Source organism: Phalangium opilio, unplaced genomic scaffold (genome assembly GCF_054372755.1).
Source record: "Phalangium opilio isolate 3A_F unplaced genomic scaffold, DU_Popi_V2 ptg000078l_1, whole genome shotgun sequence".
NCBI lineage: Eukaryota > Metazoa > Arthropoda > Arachnida > Opiliones > Phalangiidae > Phalangium > Phalangium opilio.
In genome coordinates this window covers 5690339-5716807 of record NW_028324186.1, presented here as the reverse complement: position 1 = coordinate 5716807, position 26469 = coordinate 5690339, and the positions used below count along the sequence as shown (strand labels likewise).

Here is a 26469-nt window from a genome sequence, read left to right as displayed (position 1 = left end):
GTAGCCCACTCAATTCGCGTTCACGGACGCTGCGCTGTTCGCGAGTCACGCTATAGCAATGACCATTAGCGCGTGCAGCTTGCGTCGTGATGCGCGCGATCGAGTGGGCTATGTAATGAGGGAGCCGCCCTGATATTAAAGGGTGTATTTTTTTCTTATATGGCAATAAAGAAACCTTGAAATTTGAAAATTGAGGGAGTGGAAACAATGACCACTCATTTCGGCGCACTCGATCACGCTTCTTCTAAGCGTGTCAAAGCATAGCCCACTCGATCTCGCGCGTCACGACGCAAGCTGCTCGCGCTAGCAGAGGAGGAGAGTGCGGATCCCGAAACGAGTGGGCTATGGTCAATTTCAAAGCGACTTAAATATGCGTGATCGAGGACTGTTACCAACGGCCTTCTAGCAATATTTCTTAAGTGGATCAATGTTTTTGCTGTTGCCAGTGGAAAGTGTGAACTGTCAAATGATATATTAAAAAATATCCCAGCTAAGTATTATTTAGTTATTTAAGCGAGACTACTTATTAGTATTTGTTTGTTTTTTTAGTATAGGAGATATAGATTATAGCTAATCGTTCTTTTGCCTCTGTGGTTGCCTGCGGTCTTTTCCCGCTAAATACTTATTATTATTATTATTATTATTATTATTATTATTATAAGTATTCATATTATATATTCCAGCTATATGTTATTTTTTTGGTCTAAGCCAGATTACATTTGTTAATTCACTTAAACCAATTGTAGTTCATGTCATGTTATATAAGAAATATATATAGGGGATTATAGCGTAATCATTCATAAGCCTATGTAGGGTTGTAGATCAAATAATGAGTAATCAAAGCACTTCTGCCTTTCAAAACCCATCAAACTTCATGGATCCTTCAACAAACGAGGGCCGTACAATTAGTGAGAGCCCCTTAACTAATGACGATACTTCAACTTCAAATAACAGTAATGAAATGGTTTCTAACGTGAACGAGACAATGAAAGATAGAATGAAACGATTGCGTCTGGATCCAGAATACAAAGAAAATGAAAAAGCAAGGAGACGAGCGAGATATGCTGAAAAAAAGAAGGGAAATTGCGAATTGTCCATTCACAGCCAATCTACTAGTCAAAGCACTTCTGATAGTCGAAACCCTTTAACCTTTGCTGGTCCTACAACAAGTGATATCCAATCAACAAATGACAGTACTTCAGCTTCAAGTAATAATTTATTACATAATGAAATGACTGTTAATGTGAATGAGAGTGGGAAAGAAAGAATGAAACAATTGCGTCTGGATCCAGAATACAAAGAAAATGAAAAAGCAAGGAGACGAGCGAGATATGCTGAAAAAAAACAAAAAACTAGTGAATTGTCATATACCAGCCTTTCTACTAGTCAAGACCCTTTAGCTAGTCAAAACATTTCAATAAGTGAGAACCCTTCGACTAGTGAGGATCCTTCGACTAGTCGAAACCCTTTAACCTTTGCTGGTCCTACAACAAGTGATATCCAATCAACAAATGACAGTACTTCAGCTTCAAGTAATAATTTATTACATAATGAAATGACTGTTAATGTGAATGAGGCTGGGAAAGAAAGAATGAAACGATTGCGTCTGGATCCAGAATACAAAGAAAATGAAAAAGCAAGGAGACGAGCGAGATATGCTGAAAAAAAAACAAAAAACTAGTGAATTGTCATATACCAGACTTTCTACTAGTCAAGACCATTTAGCTAGTCAAAACATTTCAATAAGTGAGAACCCTTCGACTAGTGAGGATCCTTCGACTTATGAGGACCCTTCTACTAGTCAAGACCCTTTAGCTAGTCAAAACCTTTCAACAAGTGAAGACTCAACTACTGTGAACCCTTCAATGAATGATGGCTCTTTGACTAATGATGGCCCTTCAACAAGTAACGTCCCAACAACTTGTGGGAGCTTGGAGATAAGAGATCGCTATAGTAGAAGTATTAGGAAAGATCACCCGCATTACTATGAAAACACATACAAACAAAATATACTGCAAGGACCCGATCATAAATGTGAATGTTGTTCTGGACTATTTTTCCAAACTTCAGTTAGAAAAATTGAGTCAGCGAAATACTTATTGGTTGAAGGAATAAACCAAAGAGCACTTCCATCACACATTTTGTTGTGTGGAACTTGCCACAGCTATGTTTCTCGAAAGAAGGTACCCCCTATTTCCACGGAAAATGGCTTTTGTTTTCCTGACGTACCACCAGAGTTGAGAAATCTTACGGAACTGGAGTGTAGAATGATTTCACCCCGGTTACCATTTATGCAAATAAGAAAATTAGGGGTTGATCAGCAAAGAGGCATTCGGGGTAATGTTGTAAATGTACCGGTTTCCATAGACTCTTCAGTGTCAATTTTACCTCGATATCCTAGTGACACTCAAGTTGTTCAAATTAAACTCAAAAGAAAAAAGGAATATCAACACCACTACATGTTTGAAACAGTTCGTCCAAAAAAAATAATGGAGGCTTTAAAGTTTCTCATGGCAACTCCACTTTATTTGAAACATGAAATAACTGTTTCAGCTGATGTGGCTTTAGAATTCAGCCAGTCAAATAGCATGGATTTCATATCGAATGAAGAAGATATAGCAACTGAAGTGATCAGCAACAATGAAGACATGGCAACTGAAGTAAGCAACACGCCCTCTGATGGTACAAATCCACGAGAGAATGCTGTTGCAGAATCACAAGATTCACCTGACAGCGATGATGATTGGGAAGAATGTGATGATGAAGCTTCATTTAATAATGGCAATAGAGATACCTTATTGGTTTCTTCTGAAGATCTAATTACCCCTGAAATTGAAAGTATTGCTTATGCTCCTGGAGAAGGGCAGAGAACTCAATCACTTCTTTATGATGAAGACTCGGAATATCTCTCTTTCCCGCAAATTTACGTTGGCCAAGGGTTAAAGCTAAAAGCTAACGCAACATTAATGCAACAAATAAAGTTCGAGTTCAGAAACAGCGATAGACGTTGTGCCACCAATATTCCGAAAATACTTTATTCTTATGTTAAATTAGTATCAACGAAACTGCGCAACGCTGTTAACATTCACATGAGACAATCTAAGTCCACAACTGGCCAGCCCTACACAGCGGGAGCATTAAGAGCCCCTGGAAGTTTGGATTCTTTGGTGAGACACGATGATGGTTACAAAGTGTTGGAAACTGTAAGATCTTCCCCTGGCTATTTGCAACAACGCGAGAAAGATATTCTGGCTATGGTTCGTCAACTTGGTAAACCTACATGGTTCCTCACGCTGAGTGCGGCTGAGACTAAGTGGGAAGAGCTTTTACAGTCTTTGTGCGTAATTGCCGGGCACCCTAGAGAAACTGTGGAAGAATACGTCAAAACCTTGGGATTTATGGAGAGAGCCAAGCTTATCAACGAGGACCCTGTCACCTGCAGCCGATATTTTGATTATCGTTTGAGAGAATTTTTCAAGTTTCTACGAAGCAAGGAGACTCCTATTGGAAACGTTGATGACTACTACATTAGAATAGAGTTCCAAATGAGGGGATCACCACACGCTCATATTCTAGTCTGGAATAAGAACGCTCCCCAATTAAAAAGTGATAATTTGGAAGAGGTTATCACTTTCATTGATTCAAATATTTCTTGCTCGAAAGGTGATGGAAGTGAAAAATGGAATAACTTGGTGAAGCTGCAAACCCACAAGCATTCCAGAACCTGTCGTAAAAAGAATGATGGTGGGCAGTCATCCTGTCGTTTTGGAATACCTTTTCCACCAATGCGAAAAAGCATTATTTACGACCCATCTAAACGTGATGAAAACGACAATGTCGAAAGGGTTGAAGCTAGAAGCAAATTAGTGCGAAATGCTATCGAAAATTTAAAAGTTGAAACTGCACCGGAGACATTTGAAGAATTTTTGGAAACTCTGAACATGACAGAAGACGAATATATTGCAGCCGTAACTTATCCAATTAGAAGGTCCACTGTACTTCTTAAAAGGTCGCCACAAGAAATAAGAATAAATCCTTACAACAAGAAGATTTTGGAGTTATGGAACGCTAATATGGATCTGCAATACGTATTAGACCCGTATGCCTGTGTCGTTTATATCGTTTCTTACATTGGTAAAGCCCAAAAGGGAATGTCAATGCTCCTAAGGGAAGCCATCAAGGAGGCCAAAAATAAAGGCAGTGGTATAAAAGAGAGATTAAAAGTTATTGCTAATAAATTTATTCATTGTGAAGAAGTTGGTGCTCAAGAATGCTGCTATATACTGCTTTCCATTCCAATTTGTCGGAGCAGTCGCGCTCTTATTTACGTTAACACTTCACCACCAGAAGAAAGGGTGCACATTCTGAAACGACCATCTGAATTAGATTTGTTGCCCGATGATAGTACTAACGTTTTCTCGGATGGCCTTATTGAGCACTACGTCGCGAGGCCTGATGAGTTGGAAAATCTCAGTTTAGCCGTTTTCGCCTCGTGGTACGAGTTTTCTCGAAGCAAACGGAATAAAAGAACCCAGAATTTGAACGAAGATGAGAACCAAGAGGATGAGACGGTATCTGTTGAAACATCCCTTGAACTGAAAGATTCTTCAGGATTTGTAAGGAAAAGGATGCACGCCAAAGTAATCAGATTCCGAAAGTACAGTATGGTGAAAGACCTGAAAAACTATTGCCGAGTGGAATTGATGTTGTTTTTGCCTTGGCGTTGCGAGAAAACTGAATTGCTAGAAGCTAACGTAGAAGAAATATACGAAGCTCATAAGCTGGACGTATTGCAAGTTCGAAGGGAATTTGTAAGTGAAGTTGACGATTTAGATCTGGACCAAATGATTCAAGAAGTAAGAGAAAATCAACACACAAATGATATTCAAAATATTCAACCCATGATTGAACATCAAAACGAGCGTGATAGAAATTTCACTTTAGACGACCCAGATTATTTCGTAAACTCTCTCCAAGAAGCCGTTTGTGACATAACTTCTGATATTCAACAGTCTAGCGCTGCCGACTTCACTCCAACAATTACTCTCGTCAACAATGAAGAATATTACAGCATGCTTCGAAAACTAAATTTAAAGCAGCGAGAGATTTTCTACTACGTACTTAATCATTTCAAAACATCTCAAGAAGAACCTCTTAGAATTCTAATAACAGGTGGTGCGGGTGTTGGAAAAAGTCTTTTGATCAAAGCCATTTTTGAAGCCGTATCAAGACATGAAAAGAACAAGCCTGGTGCTGATCCATCAGTGTTATCCGTTCTAAGAACAGCATTCACGGGGAAAGCGGCTTTTAATATTGATGGTGTTACTCTTCACTCTGCCTTTAACTTGCCAACTAATCAGTTTTCAGGCAAGATGAACCCTTTAGACAGTGACACTTTGAACAGAAAAAGATGTTCTCTTTTAGGCCTCAAACTTTTGATAATAGATGAAATATCCATGTGTGGAGCCAAAATATTCAATTATGTTAACGTAAGAGCCCAGCAGATCTTCGGATGTTCAAAACATTTTGGTGGACTTTCTGTTATTCTCGTGGGGGACTACAACCAATTGCCCCCTGTTGGCGATAATTACACATTCATGCCTTTAAAGGAAAAGAATAACCCCTATGCGGCTCTAATCGGAAGTCCGTTGTGGGAAGAATTTAAGCTGTACGAACTTAACGAAATTATGAGACAGAAAGATGACAAAATATTTGCCATGGCTTTAAATCGAATGTCAATGGGAGAGATGACACCAGCTGACATAGTCATGTTCCAAGGGCTGGAAACATCTATTTCAAGACCTCTGCCTTTAGAAACTCTACATTTGTTTGCAACAAATGATGAAGTGAATGCTTTCAATGCGTTAAAGTTATGTTCACTGAATGCTGAAAAGATTTGCTCGGTGTCATTTGACTCGGCCACTGGTGATGCCAGCAATGAAATAAAAACTAGAATTCTGGAAGCTGTAAAAACTTTGAAAACCCAAGAAACAAGCGGCTTACCAAGAGAATTAACTCTAATGGTTGGTATAAGGTATATGATCACAAACAATTTAAACACCGCAGATGGTCTAGTAAATGGTGCAACTGGAAGATTAAGAAAAATTGAGTATGGCCAAAATCAAAAAGGTGAGCAAATCCCTGTTCGGGTTTGGATTGAATTTAGTGACGAGAAGACTGGAAAAGAGACTAGAGCCCAGTCTCAAGGCTTGATGACATCCAATAATATTACTGAATTATGGACGCCTATTGAGAAAATAGTCAGAAGTTTCAATAGACGTTCAGGACAGAAGAATATTTATGTATCAAGAAAGCAGTACCCTCTAGTAGTTGCTGAAGCCATAACTGTACACAAGAGTCAAGGTGATACCTATTCGGATGTAGTTGTTCATCTTAATGTAAAGAGAACGATGAAAAGATCCCAATTATACGTCGCTTGTAGTAGAGCCAAAACATCAAGCGGCTTGTTTATTGCGGGAAAATTCAAAGCGCCTAACCCAGTAGTTAAAAGTAAAGACCCTGTTGCGTTAGAAATGGAGCGCCTTCGAAAATATTGCCCGTTAACTCTACCTAATTTGGATAAAAAAAATTTTATTTATGTACATAATGTACAGTCTTTGAATTGCCATTTAGAAGACGTGAGCTCCGATTTAAGAATTATGGAATCAGATATGATATTTCTAGTTGAAACCTGGGCCAAAGAGACTGATGAATTTAAAATCCCTGGATTTTTGGAACTAAATGGCATTTATCTCCCTCGTGAGTCTCGGCGAAAGCCATATGGAGTATCAGCTTATGTCAAGGAAAATGTAACTAATACCAAGATTCGTACATACACGGCAGAACCAAGCAGAACATCTCATATTGAATGCTTATGGTTTGATGGTAATGTACTTGATTTGCGAGTTTCAGTTCTAGCTGTTTACTGTTCTCCAGCTTGCAACATTCGAGACGTAATATACGTCATTGGGAAGTGTATAGCACATTTTTATGACGAAGATATTCCAAGCGTCATTGTTGGCGACTTCAATATTAACCTTCTTGAGAGATCATGTGTTGAATCTAAGAAGCTTTTGGACTTTTTTTCGGGCAATGGGTTTGAACCTTTGCATGGTCTTAATTTCAAACAGTCAACTGATGGTGCTACTCAACTAGATTTAGCATTTGGGAATGTACATTTTTCTAGCATTTTCAGCGCTACTTACCGAGAATGTTATTATTCTTACCACAAAGGAATTTGCTTATATTTGAAATAAGCCACAGACAGAGAAACTATGAATGGAAGAACCTTTGTACTAATCATATATGTTGTATTTTGAATGATAACATGTATTCCAGATGAAAATTGAAGATCGTCATTTTTGCAGATGAAAATTCCAAGCTCCACAGTGTTGACGATGAAACTTAAAAGGACAACAGTAGGCTTGAGATCCTAGCAAAGGAGACCCACATTCGGCTTGGGATCCTAGATTAAGAGACCCACATTAGGCTTGGGATCCTAGAATAAGAGACCCACATTAGACTTGGGATCCTCCGTAAAAAGAGTCCCACTTCGGATACTAAAAGATCAATAGTGTTCCAGATAAAACTACAAGATCAATAGTGTTCCAGATAAAACTACAAGATCAACAGTGGTCCAGATAAAACTACAAGATCAACAGTGGTCCAGATAAAACTACAAGATGAAAATTGTTGCAGATGAAACTTCCTAAATCGACATTATTCCAGATAAAACTTCCTAAATCGACATTATTCCAGATAAAACTTCCTAGATCGACATTATTCCAGATAAAACTACAAGATCAACGGTGTTGCTGATAAATTTACAAGATCGACATTGTTCCATAGGAAAGTACAACATCAACAGTAGGCTTATGATCCTAGATAAAGAGACCCACAGTAGGCTTGGGATCCTAGATAAAGAGACCCACATTAGGCTTGGGATCCTAGATAAAGAGACCCACATTAGGCTTGGGATCCTAGATAAAGAGACCCATATTAGACTTGGAACCCTCCATAAAAAGTGTTCCAGATGAAACTAAAAGATCAACACTGTAAGTTACTTATATAGTATAGCCGACGCTGCAATTGGAATTTTCATAAACGAAGGACGCAAGGCCCCCAGTCCACCGATGGACTTTCAAGAGAGTCGTTCAAACTTCATTCGTTTCAAAGTGAAATTTACAGACGTGCAATTCTCTCACACTTATATTTTATATCTATTGTATCAACTCTGAAGAAAAATATGGCTGTGGGGCTAATTCTAGGCGATGGTTGTATATTTGTATATGAGTACAATCATTGAATAATTTTAGTTCCAGTCACATATTATGCTACAAGTATCAATTTTGCATTAAAAAACCCATTTACAGTTAAATGTTCCAGCCCGTCGGATAGAAATTTATTTTAATTACATGTCAAGCACCAAAGCGTAATATGGCCGGGGCCATCTTGTTGTAAGGAGCGAAGGCACTCGGCGTTGCCCGTCAGCCCGTCGGGACATTTCTTGCTACTTTTCATGCGGACATTATTCCATAAAGAAGGGTTTTAAGTTTTTGGCCACCATTTAAAAAGGTGGCAACAAATCGAACCCGAAAGACCATTCAGCCCGTCTACAGGTTAAAGGAAATTTTTTTTCCGGGAAATTCCCCATTTTTTTGCCACTTGTCCAATTGTTTCTTTCCTCAGTGCCATTGTTCCGGCGGCCTCCAACGTAAAAATTTATCGTTACCTGGGACACCTGGCATCCTTGGAAACTTATTGTTTCCTCAATTTTTTTGAGGTTTTCCCCCATATTTCTTAAATTCTTTCTCCATTTTTGTAAGGAGCGAAGGCACTCGGCGTTGCCCGTCAGCCCGTTGGGACATTTCTTGCTACTTTTCATGCGGACATTATTCCATAAAGAAGGGTTTTAAGTTTTTGGCCTCCATTTAAAAAGATGGCAACAAATCGAACCCGAAAGACCATTCAGCCCGTCTACAGGTTAAAGGAAATTTTTTTCTGGGAAATTCCCCATTTTTTGCCACTTGTACAAATGTTTCTTTCCTCAGTGCCATTGTTCCGGCGGCCTCCAACGTAAAAATTTATCGTTACCTGGGACACCTGGCATCCTTGGAAACTTATTGTTTCCTCAATTTTTTTGAGGTTTTCCCCCATATTTCTTAATTCTTTCTCCATTTTTGTAAGGAGCGAAGGCACTCGGCGTTGCCCGTCGGGACATTTCTTGCTACTTTTCATGCGGACATTATTCCATAAAGAAGGGTTTTAAGTTTTTGGCCGGCATTTAAAAAGATGGAAACAAATCGAACCCGAAAGACCATTCAGCCCGTCTACAGGTTAAAGGAAATTTTTTTCCGGGAAATTCCCCATTTTTTTGCCACTTGTACAAATGTTTCTTTCCTCAGTGCCATTGTTCCGGCGGCCTTAACGTAAAAATTTATCGTTACCTGGGACACCTGGCATCCTTAGAAACTTATTGTTTCCTCAATTTTTTTGAGGTTTTCCCCCATATTTCTTAATTCTTTCTCCATTTTTGTAAGGAGCGAAGGCACTCGGCGTTGCCCGTCAGCCCGTCGGGACATTTCTTGCTACTTTTCATGCGGACATTATTCCATAAAGAAGGGTTTTAAGTTTTTGGCCGCCATTTAAAAAGATGGCAACAAATCGAACCCGAAAGACCATTCAGCCCGTCTACAGGTTAAAGGAAATTTTTTTTCCGGGAAATTCCCCATTTTTTTTCCCACTTGTACAAATGTTTCTTTCCTCAGTGCCATTGTTCCGGCGGCCTTAACGTAAAAATTTATCGTTACCTGGGATACCTGGCATCCTTGGAAACTTATTGTTTCCTCAATTTTTTTGAGGATTTCCCCCATATTTCTTAATTCTTTCTCCATTTTTGTAAGGAGCGAAGGCACTCGGTGTTGCCCGTCAGCCCGTCGGGACATTTCTTGCTTATTTTCATGCGGACATTATTCGATAAAGAAGGGTTTTAAGTTTTTGGCCGCCATTTAAAAAGATGGCAACAACTCGAACCCGAAAGACCATTCAGCCCGTCTACAGGTTAAAGGAAATTTTTTTTCCGGGAAATTCCAGATATTTTTGCCACTTGTACAAATGTTTCTTTCCTCAGTGCCATTGTTCCGGCGGCCTCCAACGTAAAAATTTATCGTTACCTGGGACACCTGGGAAACTTGGAAACTTATTGTTTCCTCAATTTTTTTGAGGTTTTCCCCCATATTTCTTAATTCTTTCTCCATTTTTGTAAGGAGCGAAGGCACTCGGCGTTGCCCGTCAGCCCGTCGGGACATTTCTTGCTACTTTTCATGCGGACATTATTCCATAAAGAAGGGTTTTAAGTTTTTGGCCTCCATTTAAAAAGATGGCAACAAATCGAACCCGAAAGACCATTCAGCCCGTCTACAGGTTAAAGGAAATTTTTTTCTGGGAAATTCCCCATTTTTTGCCACTTGTACAAATGTTTCTTTCCTCAGTGCCATTGTTCCGGCGGCCTCCAACGTAAAAATTTATCGTTACCTGGGACACCTGGCATCCTTGGAAACTTATTGTTTCCTCAATTTTTTTGAGGTTTTCCCCCATATTTCTTAATTCTTTCTCCATTTTTGTAAGGAGCGAAGGCACTCGGCGTTGCCCGTCGGGACATTTCTTGCTACTTTTCATGCGGACATTATTCCATAAAGAAGGGTTTTAAGTTTTTGGCCGCCATTTAAAAAGATGGCAACAACTCGAACCCGAAAGACCATTCAGCCCGTCTACAGGTTAAAGGAAATTTTTTTTCCGGGAAATTCCAGATATTTTTGCCACTTGTACAAATGTTTCTTTCCTCAGTGCCATTGTTCCGGCGGCCTCCAACGTAAAAATTTATCGTTACCTGGGACACCTGGCATCCTTGGAAACTTATTGTTTCCTCAATTTTTTTGAGGTTTTCCCCCATATTTCTTAATTCTTTCTCCATTTTTGTAAGGAGCGAAGGCACTCGGCGTTGCCCGTCAGCCCGTCGGGACATTTCTTGCTACTTTTCATTCGGACATTATTCCATAAAGAAGGGTTTTAAGTTTTTGGCCTCCATTTAAAAAGATGGCAACAAATCGAACCCGAAAGACCATTCAGCCCGTCTACAGGTTAAAGGAAATTTTTTTCTGGGAAATTCCCCAATTTTTGCCACTTGTACAAATGTTTCTTTCCTCAGTGCCATTGTTCCGGCGGCCTCCAACGTAAAAATTTATCGTTACCTGGGACACCTGGCATCCTTGGAAACTTATTGTTTCCTCAATTTTTTTAAGGTTTTCCCCCATATTTCTTAATTCTTTCTCCATTTTTGTAAGGAGCGAAGGCACTCGGCGTTGCCCGTCAGCCCGTCGGGACATTTCTTGCTACTTTTCATGCGGACATTATTCCATAAAGAAGGGTTTTAAGTTTTTGGCCGCCATTTAAAAAGGTGGCAACAAATCGAACCCGAAAGACCATTCAGCCCGTCTACAGGTTAAAGGAAATTTTTTTCCGGGAAATTCCCCATTTTTTTGCCACTTGTCCAATTGTTTCTTTCCTCAGTGCCATTGTTCCGGCGGCCTCCAACGTAAAAATTTATCGTTACCTGGGACACCTGGCATCCTTGGAAACTTATTGTTTCCTCAATTTTTTTGAGGTTTTCCCCCATATTTCTTAATTCTTTCTCCATTTTTGTAAGGAGCGAAGGCACTCGGCGTTGCCCGTCAGCCCGTCGGGACATTTCTTGCTACTTTTCATGCGGACATTATTCCATAAAGAAGGGTTTTAAGTTTTTGGCCTCCATTTAAAAAGATGGCAACAAATCGAACCCGAAAGACCATTCAGCCCGTCTACAGGTTAAAGGAAATTTTTTTCTGGGAAATTCCCCATTTTTTGCCACTTGTACAAATGTTTCTTTCCTCAGTGCCATTGTTCCGGCGGCCTCCAACGTAAAAATTTATCGTTACCTGGGACACCTGGCATCCTTGGAAACTTATTGTTTCCTCAATTTTTTTGAGGTTTTCCCCCATATTTCTTAAATTCTTTCTCCATTTTTGTAAGGAGCGAAGGCACTCGGCGTTGCCCGTCGGGACATTTCTTGCTACTTTTCATGCGGACATTATTCCATAAAGAAGGGTTTTAAGTTTTTGGCCGGCATTTAAAAAGATGGAAACAAATCGAACCCGAAAGACCATTCAGCCCGTCTACAGGTTAAAGGAAATTTTTTTCCGGGAAATTCCCCATTTTTTTGCCACTTGTACAAATGTTTCTTTCCTCAGTGCCATTGTTCCGGCGGCCTTAACGTAAAAATTTATCGTTACCTGGGACACCTGGCATCCTTAGAAACTTATTGTTTCCTCAATTTTTTTGAGGTTTTCCCCCATATTTCTTAATTCTTTCTCCATTTTTGTAAGGAGCGAAGGCACTCGGCGTTGCCCGTCAGCCCGTCGGGACATTTCTTGCTACTTTTCATGCGGACATTATTCCATAAAGAAGGGTTTTAAGTTTTTGGCCGCCATTTAAAAAGATGGCAACAACTCGAACCCGAAAGACCATTCAGCCCGTCTACAGGTTAAAGGAAATTTTTTTCCGGGAAATTCCAGATATTTTTGCCACTTGTACAAATGTTTCTTTCCTCAGTGCCATTGTTCCGGCGGCCTCCAACGTAAAAATTTATCGTTACCTGGGACACCTGGCATCCTTGGAAACTTATTGTTTCCTCAATTTTTTTGAGGTTTTCCCCCATATTTCTTAATTCTTTCTCCATTTTTGTAAGGAGCGAAGGCACTCGGCGTTGCCCGTCAGCCCGTCGGGACATTTCTTGCTACTTTTCATGCGGACATTATTCCATAAAGAAGGGTTTTAAGTTTTTGGCCTCCATTTAAAAAGATGGCAACAAATCGAACCCGAAAGACCATTCAGCCCGTCTACAGGTTAAAGGAAATTTTTTTCCGGGAAATTCCCCAATTTTTGCCACTTGTACAAATGTTTCTTTCCTCAGTGCCATTGTTCCGGCGGCCTCCAACGTAAAAATTTATCGTTACCTGGGACACCTGGCATCCTTGGAAACTTATTGTTTCCTCAATTTTTTTAGGTTTTCCCCCATATTTCTTAATTCTTTCTCCATTTTTGTAAGGAGCGAAGGCACTCGGCGTTGCCCGTCGGGACATTTCTTGCTACTTTTCATGCGGACATTATTCCATAAAGAAGGGTTTTAAGTTTTTGGCCGCCATTTAAAAAGATGGCAACAACTCGAACCCGAAAGACCATTCAGCCCGTCTACAGGTTAAAGGAAATTTTTTTCTGGGAAATTCCCCATTTTTTGCCACTTGTACAAATGTTTCTTTCCTCAGTGCCATTGTTCCGGCGGCCTCCAACGTAAAAATTTATCGTTACCTGGGACACCTGGCATCCTTGGAAACTTATTGTTTCCTCAATTTTTTTGAGGTTTTCCCCCATATTTCTTAATTCTTTCTCCATTTTTGTAAGGAGCGAAGGCACTCGGCGTTGCCCGTCTGCCCGTCGGGACATTTCTTGCTACTTTTCATGCGGACATTATTCCATAAAGAAAGGTTTTAAGTTTTTGGCCGCCATTTAAAAAGATGGCAACAACTCGAACCCGAAAGACCATTCAGCCCGTCCACAGGTTAAAGGAAATTTTTTTTCCGGGAAATTCCAGATATTTTTGCCACTTGTACAAATGTTTCTTTCCTCAGTGCCATTGTTCCGGCGGCCTCCAACGTAAAAATTTATCGTTACCTGGGACACCTGGCATCCTTGGAAACTTATTGTTTCCTCAATTTTTTTGAGGTTTTCCCCCATATTTCTTAATTCTTTCTCCATTTTTGTAAGGAGCGAAGGCACTCGGCGTTGCCCGTCAGCCCGTCGGGACATTTCTTGCTACTTTTCATGCGGACATTATTCCATAAAGAAGGGTTTTAAGTTTTTGGCCTCCATTTAAAAAGATGGCAACAAATCGAACCCGAAAGACCATTCAGCCCGTCTACAGGTTAAAGGAAATTTTTTTCCGGGAAATTCCCCAATTTTTGCCACTTGTACAAATGTTTCTTTCCTCAGTGCCATTGTTCCGGCGGCCTCCAACGTAAAAATTTATCGTTACCTGGGACACCTGGCATCCTTGGAAACTTATTGTTTCCTCAATTTTTTTAGGTTTTCCCCCATATTTCTTAATTCTTTCTCCATTTTTGTAAGGAGCGAAGGCACTCGGCGTTGCCCGTCAGCCCGTCGGGACATTTCTTGCTACTTTTCATGCGGACATTATTCCATAAAGAAGGGTTTTAAGTTTTTGGCCTCCATTTAAAAAGATGGCAACAAATCGAACCCGAAAGACCATTCAGCCCGTCTACAGGTTAAAGGAAATTTTTTTCTGGGAAATTCCCCATTTTTTGCCACTTGTACAAATGTTTCTTTCCTCAGTGCCATTGTTCCGGCGGCCTCCAACGTAAAAATTTATCGTTACCTGGGACACCTGGCATCCTTGGAAACTTATTGTTTCCTCAATTTTTTTGAGGTTTTCCCCCATATTTCTTAATTCTTTCTCCATTTTTGTAAGGAGCGAAGGCACTCGGCGTTGCCCGTCGGGACATTTCTTGCTACTTTTCATGCGGACATTATTCCATAAAGAAGGGTTTTAAGTTTTTGGCCGGCATTTAAAAAGATGGAAAGAAATCGAACCCGAAAGACCATTCAGCCCGTCTACAGGTTAAAGGAAATTTTTTTTCCGGGAAATTCCCCATTTTTTTGCCACTTGTACAAATGTTTCTTTCCTCAGTGCCATTGTTCCGGCGGCCTCCAACGTAAAAATTTATCGTTACCTGGGACACCTGGCATCCTTGGAAACTTATTGTTTCCTCAACTTTTTTGAGGTTTTCCCCCATATTTCTTAATTCTTTCTCCATTTTTGTAAGGAGCGAAGGCACTCGGCGTTGCCCGTCTGCCCGTCGGGACATTTCTTGCTACTTTTCATGCGGACATTATTCCATAAAGAAGGGTTTTAAGTTTTTGGCCGCCATTTAAAAAGATGGCAACAACTCGAACCCGAAAGACCATTCAGCCCGTCTACAGGTTAAAGGAAATTTTTTTCTGGGAAATTCCCCATTTTTTGCCACTTGTACAAATGTTTCTTTCCTCAGTGCCATTGTTCCGGCGGCCTCCAACGTAAAAATTTATCGTTACCTGGGACACCTGGCATCCTTGGAAACTTATTGTTTCCTCAATTTTTTTGAGGTTTTCCCCCATATTTCTTAATTCTTTCTCCATTTTTGTAAGGAGCGAAGGCACTCGGCGTTGCCCGTCTGCCCGTCGGGACATTTCTTGCTACTTTTCATGCGGACATTATTCCATAAAGAAGGGTTTTAAGTTTTTGGCCGCCATTTAAAAAGATGGCAACAACTCGAACCCGAAAGACCATTCAGCCCGTCTACAGGTTAAAGGAAATTTTTTTTCCGGGAAATTCCAGATATTTTTGCCACTTGTACAAATGTTTCTTTCCTCAGTGCCATTGTTCCGGCGGCCTCCAACGTAAAAATTTATCGTTACCTGGGACACCTGGCATCCTTGGAAACTTATTGTTTCCTCAATTTTTTTGAGGTTTTCCCCCATATTTCTTAATTCTTTCTCCATTTTTGTAAGGAGCGAAGGCACTCGGCGTTGCCCGTCAGCCCGTCGGGACATTTCTTGCTACTTTTCATGCGGACATTATTCCATAAAGAAGGGTTTTAAGTTTTTGGCCTGCATTTAAAAAGATGGCAACAAATCGAACCCGAAAGACCATTCAGCCCGTCTACAGGTTAAAGGAAATTTTTTTCCGGGAAATTCCCCAATTTTTGCCACTTGTACAAATGTTTCTTTCCTCAGTGCCATTGTTCCGGCGGCCTCCAACGTAAAAATTTATCGTTACCTGGGACACCTGGCATCCTTGGAAACTTATTGTTTCCTCAATTTTTTTAGGTTTTCCCCCATATTTCTTAATTCTTTCTCCATTTTTGTAAGGAGCGAAGGCACTCGGCGTTGCCCGTCGGGACATTTCTTGCTACTTTTCATGCGGACATTATTCCATAAAGAAGGGTTTTAAGTTTTTGGCCGCCATTTAAAAAGATGGCAACAACTCGAACCCGAAAGACCATTCAGCCCGTCTACAGGTTAAAGGAAATTTTTTTTCCGGGAAATTCCAGATATTTTTGCCACTTGTAGAAATGTTTCTTTCCTCAGTGCCATTGTTCCGGCGGCCTCCAACGTAAAAATTTATCGTTACCTGGGACACCTGGGATCCTTGGAAACTTATTGTTTCCTCAATTTTTTTGAGGTTTTCCCCCATATTTCTTAATACTTTCTCCATTTTTGTAAGGAGCGAAGGCACTCGGCGTTGCCCGTCAGCCCGTCGGGACATTTCTTGCTACTTTTCATGCGGACATTATTCCATAAAGAAGGGTTTTAAGTTTTTGGCCGGCATTTAAAAAGATGGAAACAAATCGAACCCGAAAGACCATTCAGCCCGTCTACAGGTTAAAGGAAATTTTTTTTCCGGGAAATTCCCCATTTTTTTTGCCACTTGTACAAATGTTTCTTTCCTCAGTGCCATTGTTCCGGCGGCCTCCAACGTAAAAATTTATTGTTACCTGGGACACCTGGCATCCTTGGAAACTTATTGTTTCCTCATTTTTTTTTGAGGTTTTCCCCCATATTTCTTAATTCTTTCTCCATTTTTGTAAGGAGCGAAGGCACTCGACGTTGCCCGTCGGGACATTTCTTGCTACTTTTCATGCGGACATTATTCCATAAAGAAGGGTTTTAAGTTTTTGGCCGGCATTTAAAAAGATGGAAACAAATCGAACCCGAAAGACCATTCAGCCCGTCTACAGGTTAAAGGAAATTTTTTTTCCGGGAAATTCCCCATTTTTTTGCCACTTGTACAAATGTTTCTTTCCTCAGTGCCATTGTTCCGGCGGCCTTAACGTAAAAATTTATCGTTACCTGGGACACCTGGCATCCTTGGAAACTTATTGTTTCCTCAATTTTTTTGAGGTTTTCCCCCATATTTCTTAATTCTTTCTCCATTTTTGTAAGGAGCGAAGGCACTCGGCGTTGCCCGTCAGCCCGTCGGGACATTTCTTGCTACTTTTCATGCGGACATTATTCCATAAAGAAGGGTTTTAAGTTTTTGGCCGCCATTTAAAAAGATGGCAACAAATCGAACCCGAAAGACCATTCAGCCCGTCTACAGGTTAAAGGAAATTTTTTTTCCGGGAAATTCCCCATTTTTTTCCCACTTGTACAAATGTTTCTTTCCTCAGTGCCATTGTTCCGGCGGCCTCCAACGTAAAAATTATCGTTACCTGGGACACCTGGCATCCTTGGAAACTTATTGTTTCCTCAATTTTTTTGAGGTTTTCCCCCATATTTCTTAATTCTTTCTCCATTTTTGTAAGGAGCGAAAGCACTCGGCGTTGCCCGTCAGCCCGTCGGGACATTTCTTGCTACTTTTCATGCGGACATTTTTCCATAAAGAAGGGTTTTAAGTTTTTGGCCGCCATTTAAAAAGATGGCAACAAATCGAACCCGAAAGACCATTCAGCCCGTCTACAGGTTAAAGGAAATTTTCTTCCGGGAAATTCCCCATTTTTTGCCACTTGTACAAATGTTTCTTTCCTCAGTGCCATTATTCCGGCGGCCTCCAACGTAAAAATTTATCGTTACCTGGGACACCTGGCATCCTTGGAAACTTATTGTTTCCTAAATTTTTTTGAGGATTTCCCCCATATTTCTTAATTCTTTCTCCATTTTTGTAAGGAGCGAAGGCACTCGGTGTTGCCCGTCAGCCCGTAGGGACATTTCTTGCTTATTTTCATGCGGACATTATTCGATAAAGAAGGGTTTTAAGTTTTTGGCCGCCATTTAAAAAGATGGCAACAACTCGAACCCGAAAGACCATTCAGCCCGTCTACAGGTTTAAGGAAATTTTTTTTCCGGGAAATTCCAGATATTTTTGCCACTTGTACAAATGTTTCTTTCCTCAGTGCCATTGTTCCGGCGGCACCAACGTAAAAATTTATCGTTACCTGGGACACCTGGGATCATTGGAAACTTATTGTTTCCTCAATTTTTTTGAGGTTTTCCCCCATATTTCTTAATTCTTTCTCCATTTTTGTAAGGAGCGAAGGCACTCGGCGTTGCCCGTCAGCCCGTCGGGACATTTCTTGCTACTTTTCATGCGGACATTATTCCATAAAGAAGGGTTTTAAGTTTTTGGCCTCCATTTAAAAAGATGGCAACAAATCTAACCCGAAAGACCATTCAGCCCGTCTACAGGTTAAAGGAAATTTTTTTTCTGGGAAATTCCCCATTTTTTGCCACTTGTACAAATGTTTCTTTCCTCAGTGGCATTGTTCCGGCGGCCTCCAACGTAAAAATTTATCGTTACCTGGGACACCTGGCATCCTTGGAAACTTATTGTTTCCTCAATTTTTTTTGAGGTTTTCCCCCATATTTCCTAATTCTTTCTCCATTTTTGTAAGGAGCGAAGGCACTCGGCGTTGCCCGTCAGCCCGTCGGGACATTTCTTGCTACTTTTCATGCGGACATTATTCCATAAAGAAGGGTTTTAAGTTTTTGGCCGGCATTTAAAAAGATGGAAACAAATCGAACCCGAAAGACCATTCAGCCCGTCTACAGGTTAAAGGAAATTTTTTTTCCGGGAAATTCCCCATTTTTTTGCCACTTGTACAAATGTTTCTTTCCTCAGTGCCATTGTTCCGGCGGCCTTAACGTAAAAATTTATCGTTACCTGGGACACCTGGCATCCTTGGAAACTTATTGTTTCCTCAATTTTTTTGAGGTTTTCCCCCATATTTCTTAATTCTTTCTCCATTTTTGTAAGGAGCGAAGGCACTCGGCGTTGCCCGTCAGCCCGTCGGGACATTTCTTGCTACTTTTCATGCGGACATTATTCCATAAAGAAGGGTTTTAAGTTTTTGGCCGCCATTTAAAAAGATGGCAACAAATCGAACCCGAAAGACCATTCAGCCCGTCTACAGGTTAAAGGAAATTTTTTTTCCGGGAAATTCCCCATTTTTTTCCCACTTGTACAAATGTTTCTTTCCTCAGTGCCATTGTTCCGGCGGCCTCCAACGTAAAAATTATCGTTACCTGGGACACCTGGCATCCTTGGAAACTTATTGTTTCCTCAATTTTTTTGAGGTTTTCCCCCATATTTCTTAATTCTTTCTCCATTTTTGTAAGGAGCGAAAGCACTCGGCGTTGCCCGTCAGCCCGTCGGGACATTTCTTGCTACTTTTCATGCGGACATTTTTCCATAAAGAAGGGTTTTAAGTTTTTGGCCGCCATTTAAAAAGATGGCAACAAATCGAACCCGAAAGACCATTCAGCCCGTCTACAGGTTAAAGGAAATTTTCTTCCGGGAAATTCCCCATTTTTTGCCACTTGTACAAATGTTTCTTTCCTCAGTGCCATTATTCCGGCGGCCTCCAACGTAAAAATTTATCGTTACCTGGGACACCTGGCATCCTTGGAAACTTATTGTTTCCTAAATTTTTTTGAGGATTTCCCCCATATTTCTTAATTCTTTCTCCATTTTTGTAAGGAGCGAAGGCACTCGGTGTTGCCCGTCAGCCCGTAGGGACATTTCTTGCTTATTTTCATGCGGACATTATTCGATAAAGAAGGGTTTTAAGTTTTTGGCCGCCATTTAAAAAGATGGCAACAACTCGAACCCGAAAGACCATTCAGCCCGTCTACAGGTTTAAGGAAATTTTTTTTCCGGGAAATTCCAGATATTTTTGCCACTTGTACAAATGTTTCTTTCCTCAGTGCCATTGTTCCGGCGGCACCAACGTAAAAATTTATCGTTACCTGGGACACCTGGGATCATTGGAAACTTATTGTTTCCTCAATTTTTTTGAGGTTTTCCCCCATATTTCTTAATTCTTTCTCCATTTTTGTAAGGAGCGAAGGCACTCGGCGTTGCCCGTCAGCCCGTCGGGACATTTCTTGCTACTTTTCATGCGGACATTATTCCATAAAGAAGGGTTTTAAGTTTTTGGCCTCCATTTAAAAAGATGGCAACAAATCTAACCCGAAAGACCATTCAGCCCGTCTACAGGTTAAAGGAAATTTTTTTTCTGGGAAATTCCCCATTTTTTGCCACTTGTACAAATGTTTCTTTCCTCAGTGCCATTGTTCCGGCGGCCTCCAACGTAAAAATTTATCGTTACCTGGGACACCTGGCATCCTTGGAAACTTATTGTTTCCTCAATTTTTTTGAGGTTTTCCCCCATATTTCTTAATTCTTTCTCCATTTTTGTAAGGAGCGAAGGCACTCGGCGTTGCCCGTCGGGACATTTCTTGCTACTTTTCATGCGGACATTATTCCATAAAGAAGGGTTTTAAGTTTTTGCCCGGCATTTAAAAAGATGGAAACAAATCGAACCCGAAAGACCATTCAGCCCGTCTACAGGTTAAAGGAAATTTTTTTTCCGGGAAATTCCCCATTTTTTTGCCACTTGTACAAATGTTTCTTTCCTCAGTGCCATTGTTCCGGCGGCCTCCAACGTAAAAATTTATCGTTACCTGGGACACCTGGCATCCTTGGAAACTTATTGTTTCCTCAATTTTTTTGAGGTTTTCCCCCATATTTCTTAATTCTTTCTCCATTTTTGTAAGGAGCGAAGGCACTCGGCGTTGCCCGTCAGCCCGTCGGGACATTTCTTGCTACTTTTCATGCGGACATTATTCCATAAAGAAGGGTTTTAAGTTTTTGGCCTCCATTTAAAAAGATGGCAACAAATCGAACCCGAAAGACCATTCACCCCGTCTACAGGTTAAAGGAAATTTTTTTCCGGGAAATTCCCCATTTTTTTGCCACTTGTACAAATGTTTCTTTCCTCAGTGCCATTGTTCCGGCGGCCTCCAACGTAAAAATTTATCGTTACCTGGGACACCTGGCATCCTTGGAAACTTATTGTTTCCTCAATTTTTTTGAGGTTTTCCCCCATATTTCTTAATTCTTTCTCCATTTTTGTAAGGAGCGAAGGCACTCGGCGTTGCCCGTCGGGACATTTCTTGCTACTTTTCATGCGGACATTATTCCATAAAGAAGGGTTTTAAGTTTTTGGCCGGCATTTAAAAAGATGGAAACAAATCGAACCCGAAAGACCATTCAGCCCGTCTACAGGTTAAAGGAAATTTTTTTCCGGGAAATTCCCCATTTTTTTGCCACTTGTACAAATGTTTCTTTCCTCAGTGCCATTGTTCCGGCGGCCTCCAACGTAAAAATTTATCGTTACCTGGGACACCTGGCATCCTTGGAAACTTATTGTTTCCTCAATTTTTTTGAGGTTTTCCCCCATATTTCTTAATTCTTTCTCCATTTTTGTAAGGAGCGAAGGCACTCGGCGTTGCCCGTCAGCCCGTCGGGACATTTCTTGCTACTTTTCATGCGGACATTATTCCATAAAGAAGGGTTTTAAGTTTTTGGCCTCCATTTAAAAAGATGGCAACAAATCGAACCCGAAAGACCATTCACCCCGTCTACAGGTTAAAGGAAATTTTTTTCCGGGAAATTCCCCATTTTTTTGCCACTTGTACAAATGTTTCTTTCCTCAGTGCCATTGTTCCGGCGGCCTCCAACGTAAAAATTTATCGTTACCTGGGACACCTGGCATCCTTGGAAACTTATTGTTTCCTCAATTTTTTTGAGGTTTTCCCCCATATTTCTTAATTCTTTCTCCATTTTTGTAAGGAGCGAAGGCACTCGGCGTTGCCCGTCAGCCCGTCGGGACATTTCTTGCTACTTTTCATGCGGACATTATTCCATAAAGAAGGGTTTTAAGTTTTTGGCCTCCATTTAAAAAGATGGCAACAAATCGAACCCGAAAGACCATTCACCCCGTCTACAGGTTAAAGGAAATTTTTTTCCGGGAAATTCCCCATTTTTTTGCCACTTGTACAAATGTTTCTTTCCTCAGTGCCATTGTTCCGGCGGCCTCCAACGTAAAAATTTATCGTTACCTGGGACACCTGGCATCCTTGGAAACTTATTGTTTCCTCAATTTTTTTTGAGATTTTCCCCCATATTTCCTAATTCTTTCTCCATTTTTGTAAGGAGCGAAGGCACTCGGCGTTGCCCGTCAGCCCGTCGGGACATTTCTTGCTACTTTTCATGCGGAAATTATTCCATAAAGAAGGGTTTTAAGTTTTTGGTCGCCATTTAAAAAGATGGCAACAACTCGAACCCGAAAGACCATTCAGCCCGTCTACAGGTTAAAGGAAATTTTTTTTCCGGGAAATTCCAGATATTTTTGCCACTTGTACAAATGTTTCTTTCCTCAGTGCCATTGTTCCGGCGGCCTCCAACGTAAAAATTTATCGTTACCTGGGACACCTGGGATCCTTGGAAACTTATTGTTTCCTCAATTTTTTTGAGGTTTTCCCCCATATTTCTTAATTCTTTCTCCATTTTTGTAAGGAGCGAAGGCACTCGGCGTTGCCCGTCAGCCCGTCGGGACATTTCTTGCTACTTTTCATGCGGACATTATTCCATAAAGAAGGGTTTTAAGTTTTTGGCCGGCATTTAAAAAGATGGAAACAAATCGAACCCGAAAGACCATTAAGCCCGTCTACAGGTTAAAGGAAATTTTTTTTCCGGGAAATTCCCCATTTTTTTGCCACTTGTACAAATGTTTCTTTCCTCAGTGCCATTGTTCCGGCGGCCTCCAACGTAAAAATTTATCGTTACCTGGGACACCTGGCATCCTTGGAAACTTATTGTTTCCTCAATTTTTTTGAGGTTTTCCCCCATATTTCTTAATTCTTTCTCCATTTTTGTAAGGAGCGAAGGCACTCGGCGTTGCCCGTCAGCCCGTCGGGACATTTCTTGCTACTTTTCATGCGGAAATTATTCCATAAAGAAGGGTTTTAAGTTTTTGGCCGCCATTTAAAAAGATGGCAACAACTCGAACCCGAAAGACCATTCAGCCCGTCTACAGGTTAAAGGAAATTTTTTTTCCGGGAAATTCCCCATTTTTTTGCCACTTGTACAAATGTTTCTTTCCTCAGTGCCATTGTTCCGGCGGCCTCCAACGTAAAAATTTATCGTTACCTGGGACACCTGGCATCCTTGGAAACTTATTGTTTCCTCAATTTTTTTGAGGTTTTCCCCCATATTTCTTAATTCTTTCTCCATTTTTGTAAGGAGCGAAGGCACTCGGCGTTGCCCGTCGGGACATTTCTTGCTACTTTTCATGCGGACATTATTCCATAAAGAAGGGTTTTAAGTTTTTGGCCGGCATTTAAAAAGATGGAAACAAATCGAACCCGAAAGACCATTCAGCCCGTCTACAGGTTAAAGGAAATTTTTTTTCCGGGAAATTCCCCATTTTTTTGCCACTTGTACAAATGTTTCTTTCCTCAGTGCCATTGTTCCGGCGGCCTCCAACGTAAAAATTTATCGTTACCTGGGACACCTGGCATCCTTGGAAACTTATTGTTTCCTCAATTTTTTTGAGGTTTTCCCCCATATTTCTTAATTCTTTCTCCATTTTTGTAAGGAGCGAAGGCACTCGGCGTTGCCCGTCGGGACATTTCTTGCTACTTTTCATGCGGACATTATTCCATAAAGAAGGGTTTTAAGTTTTTGGCCTCCATTTAAAAAGATGGCAACAAATCGAACCCGAAAGACCATTCACCCCGTCTACAGGTTAAAGGAAATTTTTTTCCGGGAAATTCCCCATTTTTTTGCCACTTGTACAAATGTTTCTTTCCTCAGTGCCATTGTTCCGGCGGCCTCCAACGTAAAAATTTATCGTTACCTGGGACACCTGGCATCCTTGGAAACTTATTGTTTCCTCAATTTTTTTTGAGATTTTCCCCCATATTTCCTAATTCTTTCTCCATTTTTGTAAGGAGCGAAGGCACTCGGCGTTGCCCGTCAGCCCGTCGGGACATTTCTTGCTACTTTTCATGCGGAAATTATTCCATAAAGAAGGGTTTTAAGTTTTTGGTCGCCATTTAAAAAGATGGCAACAACTCGAACCCGAAAGACCATTCAGCCCGTCTACAGGTTAAAGGAAATTTTTTTTCCGGGAAATTCCAGATATTTTTGCCACTTGTACAAATGTTTCTTTCCTCAGTGCCATTGTTCCGGCGGCCTCCAACGTAAAAATTTATCGTTACCTGGGACACCTGGGATCCTTGGAAACTTATTGTTTCCTCAATTTTTTTGAGGTTTTCCCCCATATTTCTTAATTCTTTCTCCATTTTTGTAAGGAGCGAAGGCACTCGGCGTTGCCCGTCAGCCCGTCGGGACATTTCTTGCTACTTTTCATGCGGACATTATTCCATAAAGAAGGGTTTTAAGTTTTTGGCCGGCATTTAAAATGATGGAAACAAATCGAACCCGAAAGACCATTAAGCCCGTCTACAGGTTAAAGGAAATTTTTTTTCCGGGAAATTCCCCATTTTTTTGCCACTTGTACAAATGTTTCTTTCCTCAGTGCCATTGTTCCGGCGGCCTCCAACGTAAAAATTTATCGTTACCTGGGACACCTGGCATCCTTGGAAACTTATTGTTTCCTCAATTTTTTTGAGGTTTTCCCCCATATTTCTTAATTCTTTCTCCATTTTTGTAAGGAGCGAAGGCACTCGGCGTTGCCCGTCAGCCCGTCGGGACATTTCTTGCTACTTTTCATGCGGAAATTATTCCATAAAGAAGGGTTTTAAGTTTTTGGCCGCCATTTAAAAAGATGGCAACAACTCGAACCCGAAAGACCATTCAGCCCGTCTACAGGTTAAAGGAAATTTTTTTTCCGGGAAATTCCCCATTTTTTTGCCACTTGTACAAATGTTTCTTTCCTCAGTGCCATTGTTCCGGCGGCCTCCAACGTAAAAATTTATCGTTACCTGGGACACCTGGCATCCTTGGAAACTTATTGTTTCCTCAATTTTTTTGAGGTTTTCCCCCATATTTCTTAATTCTTTCTCCATTTTTGTAAGGAGCGAAGGCACTCGGCGTTGCCCGTCGGGACATTTCTTGCTACTTTTCATGCGGACATTATTCCATAAAGAAGGGTTTTAAGTTTTTGGCCGGCATTTAAAAAGATGGAAACAAATCGAACCCGAAAGACCATTCAGCCCGTCTACAGGTTAAAGGAAATTTTTTTTCCGGGAAATTCCCCATTTTTTTGCCACTTGTACAAATGTTTCTTTCCTCAGTGCCATTGTTCCGGCGGCCTCCAACGTAAAAATTTATCGTTACCTGGGACACCTGGCATCCTTGGAAACTTATTGTTTCCTCAATTTTTTTGAGGTTTTCCCCCATATTTCTTAATTCTTTCTCCATTTTTGTAAGGAGCGAAGGCACTCGGCGTTGCCCGTCAGCCCGTCGGGACATTTCTTGCTACTTTTCATGCGGACATTATTCCATAAAGAAGGGTTTTAAGTTTTTGGCCTCCATTTAAAAAGATGGCAACAAATCGAACCCGAAAGACCATTCACCCCGTCTACAGGTTAAAGGAAATTTTTTTCCGGGAAATTCCCCATTTTTTTGCCACTTGTACAAATGTTTCTTTCCTCAGTGCCATTGTTCCGGCGGCCTCCAACGTAAAAATTTATCGTTACCTGGGACACCTGGCATCCTTGGAAACTTATTGTTTCCTCAATTTTTTTGAGGTTTTCCCCCATATTTCTTAATTCTTTCTCCATTTTTGTAAGGAGCGAAGGCACTCGGCGTTGCCCGTCAGCCCGTCGGGACATTTCTTGCTACTTTTCATGCGGACATTATTCCATAAAGAAGGGTTTTAAGTTTTTGGCCTCCATTTAAAAAGATGGCAACAAATCGAACCCGAAAGACCATTCACCCCGTCTACAGGTTAAAGGAAATTTTTTTCCGGGAAATTCCCCATTTTTTTGCCACTTGTACAAATGTTTCTTTCCTCAGTGCCATTGTTCCGGCGGCCTCCAACGTAAAAATTTATCGTTACCTGGGACACCTGGCATCCTTGGAAACTTATTGTTTCCTCAATTTTTTTTGAGATTTTCCCCCATATTTCCTAATTCTTTCTCCATTTTTGTAAGGAGCGAAGGCACTCGGCGTTGCCCGTCAGCCCGTCGGGACATTTGTTGCTACTTTTCATGCGGAAATTATTCCATAAAGAAGGGTTTTAAGTTTTTGGTCGCCATTTAAAAAGATGGCAACAACTCGAACCCGAAAGACCATTCAGCCCGTCTACAGGTTAAAGGAAATTTTTTTTCCGGGAAATTCCAGATATTTTTGCCACTTGTACAAATGTTTCTTTCCTCAGTGCCATTGTTCCGGCGGCCTCCAACGTAAAAATTTATCGTTACCTGGGACACCTGGGATCCTTGGAAACTTATTGTTTCCTCAATTTTTTTGAGGTTTTCCCCCATATTTCTTAATTCTTTCTCCATTTT

At 40.8% G+C, this 26469-nt stretch overlaps 1 protein-coding gene across 1 annotated transcript; it reads left to right on the top strand.

Annotated features, from left to right (window-relative positions):
• Positions 1 to 1628: 1628 nt before the first annotated feature.
• LOC149655964 (uncharacterized) lies at positions 1629 to 7256 on the top strand. The gene has a single exon (XM_089845082.1). The coding sequence runs from the start codon at positions 1629 to 1631 to the stop codon at positions 7254 to 7256; it is 5628 nt and encodes a 1875-aa protein (XP_089701208.1).
• Positions 7257 to 26469: the final 19213 nt, after the last annotated feature.